This window comes from Thalia democratica, chromosome 9 (assembly GCF_965202585.1).
Source record: "Thalia democratica chromosome 9, ktThaDemo2.hap1.1, whole genome shotgun sequence".
Taxonomy (NCBI): Eukaryota; Metazoa; Chordata; class Thaliacea; order Salpida; family Salpidae; genus Thalia; species Thalia democratica.
In genome coordinates, this window is record NC_139173.1 from 18,508,746 (window position 1) to 18,520,221 (window position 11,476).

Genomic DNA, 11,476 nt, shown 5'->3' on the forward strand with positions numbered 1-11,476 from the left:
TTGATTTTTAAATGGTTAAACCAGCTTTTTTTTTATTTTGAACAATTTTTGTTAACTAAAAAAGTACTATGAGAAAATTAAAGTGTAACATTTTTAAACTACTTATAAATTAATACAATTTTTTAAACGTTTTTCAATGCTTTTTAGTTAAAAATTTTTAATGTGAGATATGTATTTTGCAAGCTATAACATAGCTTCTCTTATTTTTTTGTTTTTAATTAATTTGTTTTAAATGATGTACAATAAAACAGCCGTACAAGAATATTAAAAATATAATAATGATTATAAAATAGTGAAAACTGCAGAAATTTCTAAATATACTAACAGTTAAACTTTTAAAAAAAGTTTACATAGTTTCATAAAAAGTTAACTTAATATATAAACAAGTAATAATTGTGCTAGTTCATTTTTTTGCTGAATTTTATGTTTTGTAACGTTTAAAAATAGCCATAACTAAACAAAAGCAAAGGCTTTGTATTTAACTAAAATAGCTTTGCGTTGTGACCGTGATAATCAACTTAGTAGTGAAGAACATCCTTATTAAAGTTTATAAGGTTAAACCATGAATTTGCTCTTATTAAGGTTTTTATTCAGCTTTACTTTTATTTGGCTTTTTTGGTATTTTTGATTAAAAAAATCAGACTATTTAATTTTTAAAGTCATTTAAAACAAAAGTTCAACGCTTGATAATACGTTGTAAAACAATTATGCTTAGAAGGAAGCGGCGTTCTCACCAGCGCGCAGAGCAACGAGATAACGGTGCGTATGGAGCGCCATCCACCCTATTTGTCTGTGTTAACTACAGCCTTCTACACAGCCTCTCTGATCCCAAATATGGCTGAAGAGACTGGCGTGTCATCGCCAGCTCACTCAAGGCCAAAACGAGAGACAGCCGCTTTTCTCGACGGCCGTATAAAAGCGGTGCTGGGGTGACTAGCAGCACTCATATCATCCATCTACTTGGTATTTGAGCATTCAAGCCTCTTTCCTTCCTGCGTTTATCGGTTAGCAGTTTGTTGTTGATTGTAATGAAAAATTATGAAAGTAACTGCGATGAGCTTAAACTTTAGTTTAGATATTGAAACTCTTGCCTAGATTTAGCTTGTATTTATTTATTTTTTGCTAGGAGTATTTTGATAATATTTCTACAAAGTTTTATGAGAATAAGAAAAAGAACAATTTGTTTCAAACTTAAAGTTTTAATGCTAGTAATTATGATTTCTTCAACAGAATGTTTAAAAAAGTATCTTTAATACAGTTATTTCAAACTTTAATTTAAATTAATACTTAAATGTTAAAAAAAAAAAAAAAACTGTTTCATTATTTAGATACTGTAAATAATTACTATAGTTGTCAGTTTAGCTAAAGGCAACTTAATTGTTTTTAGATAATTAATAAGAACAATACAAAGTTGTAGTATACGTTTTACAAGTTGAATTTACAATAAATTCTTTTTTAAAAAACTAATATTCATTATCTACTAACGGTTTTAGAAAACTAGAACTACATTACTTGTCAACTAAAGTTATTTATTAGCAAAGCTTTTGTTAAATTTTAAAGTTTATTAGCGATCTAAATACAAGTAACTGTTTTTTAAAGAATTAAATCGATATTTTTCTAACTTAAAGAGTATATATTCAAACAATATTTAGTAAAACAAAAAGAAAACAAAAATTATATATACATAAGTAATAATAAAACTGTTGGTATTAAATTTCATCTATTTTTTTACTGTAAGTTTTTGCTATTATTATTAAATCTAGGTTACTTCTCACAAATAAAATATTTAGAACTAAAACAAAAAGTACACCACTACAGTTTCATTTATAGCGTTTCCTAAAATTATTAATCATAAGATAACGTAGTACTAGCTTTTAGAGTATTTAATTTGAATAGTATAACTAAATAAAAAGATTATCACATTATGTAAAACTATTTGTCTAGAGCTTGAATTGATTTTATAAGTCATTTAATGTTCGATAAAAACTGTTACTGCTTTCAATATTTTACTACTAATTTTTCTATTGTTCAAAATTAAAAATATAATAGATTAAGAACTATTTTAAAAGTTTTACGCTAGTTTTGTTATATTTTTTCATTAGTAATAATTTAATAGATAAATAATTTTTTTAAAATAGTTACTCTTTCGATGTATTTTAATTGCTAAAGCTAATTAAATTTAAAACTACGTCAAAAATATGTGTAGTTTAAATAATCAAGGTATTAGTTTTTAATGTTTTTAATAAATAAAGTTTTTAAATATTTTAACTTGTTTAATGTTACATCCGAAAAATTTACGGAACAGTTAAGACTTAAAAATGATATTTTTTTAAAAGAACATGCATATTTAATAGGTTGAGCAACAAAGGCAAAATAAAATTTTCAATTGAAATTTATCATTTTCAATATGTTTTCTGTCGTTTTTAATTGTACTAAGTAGCTTAGCTTAACTAATTTTAATCAACACCATTTATTCTTTCTTGTCACACGACAAATTTTTAAGTAGCTTAGGTTTTTAATTATTTGGGACATACTAAACTCAAATACACTTGAATAAAAAACATTATATTGTGTGATGTTTCCGTTTTTCAACTTTATTTTTAAGTAATATAAAAAGACGTTATAGGAAAAACCGTATTATGTAATTATTAACGGGTCAAGTGATGCCTTCTATTATTAGACGCATACATCGAACTGCACGCTTTACGTCATTTAACGTTTATAACTATCCATATAGGGAAGTGTAGTAAAAGACAGCTGATGCGGTGGCATGTCTGCTGGGAATTCGTATCTCCATTATCAATAAGTGACATGATTGTCTACGTAATCTGACGTCATTGATAATGCTTATATATTGTTGAACATAAGCGGCTTTGTTTTTTTAAATTGATTGTTTATATAAATTAAGGCTGCGACTCAATATTGTTATTCAAATCTAAAAACTTTTTTCTCTTTATATGTTTTTCAAAATAATTAAGCTTAGCAAAAATACTTTTCAGTTAATTTAAGTTAGTGACTTACTTTGTCTATAGCTGTTTATACACTTTCAGATAAAATAATCTGCAACAATGTCTGATGAAGAAGAAGAACAAACCGCCCTGGTATGCGACAACGGATCAGGATTGGTAAAAGCCGGTTTCGCCGGTGATGACGCACCAAGAGCCGTCTTCCCATCCATTGTTGGACGTCCCCGCCATCAAGTTAATAGAATTATATACTTTCAAGAATATACTAGTTTTAAAGTTTTCTGGCTAAAACTTTTTTAGACTTTTATCATGATTTAACAAAACATAAGCATTAGAATCTTTTTTATGTTAATTCATCGATATACATTTGTATTCATGCTAAATAATTTTAACTTTGCCAAAACTAAAGTATGCTATATAGATCTTAATTTAAACTTATGTTTTTTAATTTAGGGTGTCATGGTCGGTATGGGTCAAAAAGACAGCTACGTCGGTGATGAAGCACAGAGCAAGAGAGGTATCCTCACCTTGAAATACCCAATCGAGCACGGTATCATTACTAACTGGGACGATATGGAAAAAATCTGGCATCACACCTTCTACAACGAGCTCCGTGTTGCACCTGAAGAACATCCCGTGCTCCTCACTGAAGCTCCTCTCAACCCAAAAGCTAACCGTGAAAAGATGACCCAAATCATGTTCGAAACTTTCAATGTCCCAGCCATGTACGTTGCCATCCAAGCTGTCCTCTCATTGTACGCTTCTGGACGTACCACCGGTAAATATCTTATTAAATCTTTTTTTTTTGCACTGAAACAAATAGTATACTTGTAAATATCTTACATGTTTGCATTAAAATATAATTTTATAATAAAAATTTATAGGTATTGTTCTCGACTCTGGTGATGGTGTTTCTCACAACGTCCCAATCTATGAAGGTTACGCTCTTCCTCATGCCATCATGAGACTCGATCTTGCTGGTCGCGATCTTACTGATTACTTGATGAAAATCCTGACTGAACGTGGCTACTCATTCGTCACCACAGGTAAGAACTGGTTTTAACTGTAAAAATTTATAAGTTTTCGGTTTTTATAACTCAATTTACCTCTTTAGCCGAACGTGAAATCGTCCGTGACATCAAAGAAAAACTTTGCTATGTTGCCCTTGACTTCGAACAAGAGATGGCTACCGCCGCCTCAAGCAGCTCACTCGAAAAAAGCTACGAGCTTCCTGATGGTCAAGTCATCACCATTGGTAACGAACGTTTCCGTTGTCCAGAAACCATGTTCCAACCATCTTTCATTGGTAAGTTTTACATACAATTGTAATTGCTTTTCGCATAAAAGTTTTTCAATGATACCAACTAAACTTATATCAACTTTTAGGTATGGAATCATCTGGTGTCCACGAAACTACCTACAACTCCATCATGAAGTGCGACATTGACATCCGTAAAGACTTGTACGCCAACAACGTTCTTTCCGGAGGTACCACCATGTACCCCGGTATTGCCGACAGAATGCAGAAGGAAATCACTGCCCTCGCCCCGTCCACCATGAAAATCAAGATCATCGCTCCACCAGAGAGGAAATACTCCGTATGGATCGGAGGCTCCATCCTCGCTTCATTGTCCACCTTCCAACAGATGTGGATCACAAAGCAAGAGTACGACGAAGCCGGTCCATCCATCGTCCACAGGAAGTGCTTCTAAATGTCGCAGCAAATCCACAAAACAAAGCAAGAAAGAGAACAAAAAGTCGCCAAGACACAAAAAAAATCGCTGTTCCGACACTTATATTCGTTATTGTTGTTTTGTAATTTAGCGTAGTTTGATTTTCTCCTTTTTTTACCTTCTTATTCTTTTTCGTCGACCAGACACCAATAAATTACAGTGAAAAATTGCTTTCTTATGTACCATAATTTTAAATAAAACAAACTATATATTTAGTACAGATTTTTAAGCTACAATATAAAGTCAATAAATATTTGTTTTTTGGTTATGTTATTCAACTTAAAACTATAAACTAAGAGATAGATACCTAAGTTTATATTTAAAGAAAAAAATTAGAATAAACAACTTTATTTGTATTCAGAATAATACTAAAGTAGCATTGCTATTTGAAAACTAACATTTTAGTTAATAGTGGCATTTTTGAAATAAATTTGTAAAACTAAACGATTAAAGTTTAAGTTTAACAAAAAAATTTCTTAGACTAAAAAAAATGAAAAGCTTTTAAAAAGTTTTAAAACATTCTCTAATTAGTAATAAAAGTTAGACTAACCGTTGCTATTTTTTTAACTAAATGTTTTTAAAAATTCTACTTTTGCTAAGTATTAGTAAGTATAAATTTGCTTGCGGTTTCTCATTACACCAACTTTAACTTATATTGAAACGTTATGAAAACAACTTATAAATAAAAAATACAATACGACAATATTTACCTTTTTAAGGCATCTTAATTGTTTAAGGTTTAAGTAAAGCTAAACTTTAACACGTTGTCTAAGAACCTCATCTATCTAAAGTTGTTATTTTTTTCTTTAAAAATATTTAATAAAAGTAACGTTTTGAAAAGTGCTAAGTTTCTTTACAAATTTATAATTTCTAAATCACAAACTAAGATATTAAAATCAACATCTGTAACATAAATATTTTTTATGATGTTTCATCTAAAGTAAAAAAGAGTTTCTTTTGAAATTGACACAAAACAAAAATAATTTGAGTAACAAACCAACACACAATAGAAGGTTTTAAAAAAATTGAGATTATTTTTTGGAAATTTAGTTTTCATTTAAAAGTCTACAAACACTCATAACTTACATTAAAATAAACGTTTTGTTAGAATTTAATCAGTGAAGTGTTTTAAATTTTTAATTAAACTAGAAAATATTACACTAATATATTGTTTGGTTTTATTACAGAGTAAGATATTTTTTTAATTGAAATTTATTTTATTTGCTTGTTATTAGTTAATAGCTAACGTTTGTAAAACAAGAGTTGTATTTTGCATAATAGGTGATTTATTATCTCTCCAACTTCAAATAATTACTACTGCTGGTATTTATTTATAATTTATACTTTTATTGATTTATTATTATTTTTTTATTCAATGAGCGAGTTTTATAATACCCAGTAGCACTTAAACTTTTGAGAGTTTTATATACATAGTCAATGAAAAAAACTTATAAATTAAAATGGGATAAAGGTAGTTTTCCTCTTTTAGTTTTAAATACCGGACATGATTAAAATTTAGATAAATAAAAATAAAAATTGGTTAGAACTATCAAAAAAATCAGTCTCAGTCTTATACAAACGCTTTGAAGAGATTTTTCGTTTATTAAAAAACAAACATTTTCAATTCTTATTCAAATAGAATTCTATTATTAGAATAATAATAATAATATAGAATCTTGAAAGTTAGATGGTAGATCGATTTTTGTTCTGAATTTTTGTGATGCACAAATTACGTCATAGTGTTTTTTGTTTTTTTGTATAACTTTTGCATCTATGTTTAGCAAAGTGATTTTTATTTTAAATTTAGCTGGCTGATGATTAAGGCGTCTAGTCTTATGAAACACGTGTACCAGTATTTTTAAAATCTTATTTTTCTAACAAATTATATATATATATATATATATATATGTATAGATAACAAAACGTTTTTGTGAAATAAAAAGTAACTGACGAGCTTAGCCTACTTTTGAAAACTAGTCAAACATTTTTTTCAAAAAACAAACGTTGTCTTGTGAAAATATATTTACTATGTATTTGAAGACCTTTAAGGTCAATTTTTTTTATTACTGCTGTAAGTAAAGGCAACAGTATTAAACTGAATCCGCTATTCTACTTTTCTTTGTTATTTAAGCTGTATTTGTTTGGATTTCATTGAAATTCTACACTTTTTTATAAAGCTAACCAGGTATTATGTCATTGAAATAGCACAATCAATTAAAAAGCGTGGTTAGATTTAAAAAGTATAAACAGTTTTCGAAGCAGTTTTAAATATTGATTGTTAATAGAAACAGATCTGTTTAACATTCTTATGCAATATGCTCTAATTTTTCTCAACTTTAAAAAAATCTTTGTGGTATAACTCAAAAAAAAAAATTACCGCAATAAATATAACTTAATTATTTTCCCATCACTTGTTTTTAACTTGTATGTAAAAAAATTTAGAGCTGTTGTCAATTAAACCCATAATCTGTTTGTGCATTATGTTGATACTTTAAAATATACTAAAAGTATGACATATATCAATCATGACGTTACATACAATTTTTTATGTTAAACTTAATTCAATACTTTAAAGAGTTGCAATTATTTAAAAAATATTATACCAACATCTAGATTATTTTCAAATAATTGATCTTAAAATAATGCTAACAGCACAATTTTGCAGTTATCTTTATTTTTGAAATACATTACTTTCAAATACAAAACTTTAATTTTTTTTCAAAATATGTTTAAATGAACTATAATAAAAAGGTTGTTTGTAGATTTAACTTGTATAAAACTTAGACAGAAATTCTGTATTAAAGGTAAAAGGTGAATTTAGTACTAATAAAATTTTTCAAAATATACAAAATTTTACTTTTAAAAACTCCTGTAATGTTTAACTATTAGTTAATTAATTTTTACACTTCTGTACGATTTTAAAATTTTAATGAATAATAGTATGTCTTGCATAAGTTTAGGTGCACAGAAGAACTTAAATTGATTTAAAACAAACCAAATTTAAAGTATTTGTGGCAGAGATTATATAAATGCCTTGTGTTTTTTTATAATAATTCATGTTGGGCACACTCTTTTGTACATAAAGTTTATGATCATACTTTTCTATAAACCACGTCTTTAGACAATACTTTTGAACATCGACTGTTTTACCGTGTCTAAAAACTTATACAATGACAACAACATATAACTGAATTATTTATTACTGACGAAATCATAACATTTTTTTAATATTAATTAGTTCATGCAATACACAAAAAGCGAACTTTAAAGTCTTTGCAGTATTTCGAAAGTTGTTTGTTCTGCTTAATGTTTTGGCAAACCAAACCTTTTGTAGGGCTCATTTCTACATAGTTTCCTGATACTGAGATCGGGCTGCAATTATTGAAATATTATTGGAAACAAAATATTTAGCTTAAACTAAAACTTATTTATTTTAAAACGATCAAAGAGTAAGTAAAAAACTGTGGTTCAGTAATTTATTTCAAAATTACCTTCCGTTAGTAAGTTGACCTTCTACTGCGATTGGATTATCACATATTTGTCCAGGATACTGTGCTTTCAGACTACTGAGAGTTTCCCAGTCGCCTTTTCCGCTCGGGTTATCTCTGTCGAAAAACTTAGTCCAATAGACTTTGAACTTTTGTTATAAAAATAGATTTTTAATTAAAGACTTAACAATACTTGCTTACTTGTTTCTAATTTAGCTTTGAAGCTAATATTTGCTTATTAGTTATGTTTTTAAGTTTAGTGTAAAATTTTGTAAAAATATTGAATAACAAATTACCACATCCCCATGTAACTATTAGGTATTTGTAAGTTCCAACACATGGATCTCCACCTAAAGCAAAGTTAGAAGCAACTAAAACACAGCTGCTTTTACCATCGCAGTTTTTTTTGACAATAGTCGGAGCTGTTTTTGAAACACAACCACCGGCAGGAAACTTGTTGTTTTTAGAAGGACATCTGAAAATAAGTCACTCAAGTAACAACTTAAAGTTAATATTATCTGTTTTTATTGCTTCACTTACGTGTTATGGTTGTTTCTTCCATAGAAAACACTGAAAATTTTTATCTTCTCATTTGCCTTGCAATCAATTTTTAGAGACTTTCCTTCGCAAACAAGACTACTTTGAGAAAAGGGAGGATAGATTGGAACAGGAAACTTTGGAACTGTTAAAGTTGTTTATAAACAACTTTCTAATTTTTTTAACATAATTTATGAAATATACTTGTTTAATGCGACGATTTTAACTTTTTTTCTAATGAAAATTAAAAAATAAAAACATAATTATAGATTTCGATTTTAATAGAAATATTTTGTATAGACAACTACTAAACAGTTTTTTTATCGTTCTTTATTTAAAAACTTAAATAAGTATTAAATTGCACTTAACTTGATTAGAAGTAGCAAACAACTTATAAAGTACAATTTTTACATTTATTTTATCAAAATGATCTAAAAATTAATTACTTACTCTTTAATGAAGAGATTAGTTGTTGCGAAACACATAAGTTTGCAAAAACTATAGACAGTACTGTTAGCAGAAATGTCTTCATTTTTATGAGTAAATGATTCAGTATAAGATAGAATACGTTTATGCAGTATATAAAAGTATGCCGTTTATATACTTTTTAGAAGAAACTAAAAAATAAGAGTTCGACCTACTTAACTGTTGCCCCTGGCAGTTTCAACCACAATAAAATTTTACTTTTTTAAATAGCTTTAATTTTCTACGTAGTATCAATTTGGGTATTTCCTCCTTTAGCCCTTAATTTATAAGTATTAGATGTTATATGTACAAGAATATTTTGTCTTTTAAAAATTCAAAGAAAAGCTTTTAATCTGTTATAGAAAGCTATTGTGAAAATGATTTTAACCATTAAGTTTTATTGATAAAATGTTTTTTAATGTTTACTATGTTACAGCATTTTAACATACTTTAGTTATAATATTTTATACTAGATATCAAAAAATACATATTAAAAAAGTTTTAAGTTTTTTAATCATTTTCTTTATTGAATTAAAAAGACTTTCGAAAATTTAACTTGAAAATTTTAGACATGAATTAGTTACAATTTTAAAAACTAAAGTAATATTTTTTAAATTTATTAAAAATTGTTTCGAGATTGTTTGCATTTTAATGCAGTGTAACCTAAATAATGAAGTTAGTTGTATAACATAAACAACCACAATTGTTTTCATAACTTTTGTTACAGTATCTTTGAAAAGCAATTTTATATGAATATATGTGTTTTATTGCTGTCTAAAAAATAGCTTATAGTTTAAGTTTAAGAGCTAAAAATTGTTTGAATTAAATATTTAATTTAAACACAACTACAAAATCAACGTTCAACAATTTGTTAAAAGCACATGATTTATATAATGAACTTTCGGTCACCGAGCTACACACCAATTTTTTTTTAAACTGTTTTGAACTAACATTAAAATAAATTGAATAAAAATGTTAAACAAGAAAAACAACAGAAAATTAAAAAAAAAAAACTTATATATGAATAATTTAAAATGATAAAACAAACGCTATTTATATGGTAGAACAATTACTAATAATAAACTTATAACTTAAAATAATTATGCTTTATATCTTGTTATAAGTTCTAAAATATAGACCGAACCGTAATTCTGATATGGATGTGCATTCGGTAGAAAATATTCTTAACTTGGTTGAAGCTATTATTATTTATTGAATTGTAAATATCAAAATTTGACTGTAAGGTTAATTATAACTAAGTAAACAATGAAAACAGACAGAAAATACACTTAAAAAATATACGCCAATAATTTCCTTAGACGTAAATAAAAAACTAGCTAGTATACAAAATAAATAGTACTCAAATAATAACCTACTTTTTTTTATGATTTAACTAGATTTAAATTAAAGATTAAAAACATGATAGCTATAGAATAATATTTTTACATAAATAGAAATTAAGTTAAACAAAATTGAGAAAAATGGTACAATCTTACAAAAACGCTTACAGGTAAAAACTTATTATTGATACTTCTTAAATTGAATGTATCTTACTTTCTTGAAACAAACTTTAAAAGAAAAACGTGTTTATATAATTTTTTAAGATTTATTAAACTTGTTATAGTATAAACATTATTTTGAGAGTTTTACAGATAATTTTTCAGTTTGAACAACATTAATTAAAAAAAAAAGTAACATTGTTTTAAAAATATAATTAGAAAGCATTATAAAAATTTTATAATATTTAAAAAAACATTTATTTACTTTATAATAATTTGTAGAAAAAAGTAAGTTTTAAAATGTGTAATACTTTTCATGTAACAGTATTTACTTCTGGATAAACATAACTTTTTATCGTAATTAGCAAAACAAACAAAAACATTGAAGTATTTTAGTATATATCCAAGAATATTCTTTTATATTTAGTTTAAGTTCTTATATTAAACGAATATACTATAAAAAACAAACATTCAACAAAATTTTACAATTAGGCTCTTAAGAATAAAGAACAAACATTATATGCAAACTGTGTTATATTAACTTTCACTTTTTTAATGGAAATTTAATTATATTTACTCGTACTAAGTTAGTTGAAAAAATTCTAAATTAAGTAGCCAAAAGTAGCCACCGATAATAAAACATTAAAAAATAGACCATAATAACCTTTTTATTTTATAATTAAGTTAAAAACCTATTAAAACCGGTTCAAAATTTAAAATTACGATATGTTTAAAAAGTAAAGTATATTACACTTAAATATGTATTATTATACAAGGAAATACCCAAA

At 26.4% G+C, this 11,476-nt stretch overlaps 2 protein-coding genes across 2 annotated transcripts; one reads left to right on the plus strand and one right to left on the minus strand.

The window, feature by feature from the left end:
* The first annotated feature begins 865 nt into the window (after positions 1-865).
* Positions 866-4,869, plus strand: LOC145844528 (actin, muscle-type). Its single transcript, XM_082951926.1, has 6 exons — positions 866-1,004; positions 3,051-3,200; positions 3,420-3,744; positions 3,851-4,012; positions 4,081-4,272; positions 4,353-4,869. Exons 2-6 carry the CDS (start codon positions 3,069-3,071, stop codon positions 4,676-4,678), a joined length of 1,137 nt encoding a protein of 378 aa, XP_082808052.1. The 5' UTR covers positions 866-1,004; positions 3,051-3,068; the 3' UTR covers positions 4,679-4,869.
* A 3,069-nt stretch (positions 4,870-7,938) lies between these two features.
* On the minus strand, positions 7,939-9,256 carry LOC145844874 (latrophilin Cirl-like). The gene is made up of 5 exons (XM_082952295.1): positions 9,175-9,256; positions 8,728-8,869; positions 8,484-8,662; positions 8,191-8,329; positions 7,939-8,071 (listed from the first exon to the last, which is right to left on the minus strand). The coding sequence occupies exons 1-5, from the start codon at positions 9,254-9,256 to the stop codon at positions 7,939-7,941; spliced, it is 675 nt and encodes a 224-aa protein (XP_082808421.1).
* Positions 9,257-11,476: the final 2,220 nt, after the last annotated feature.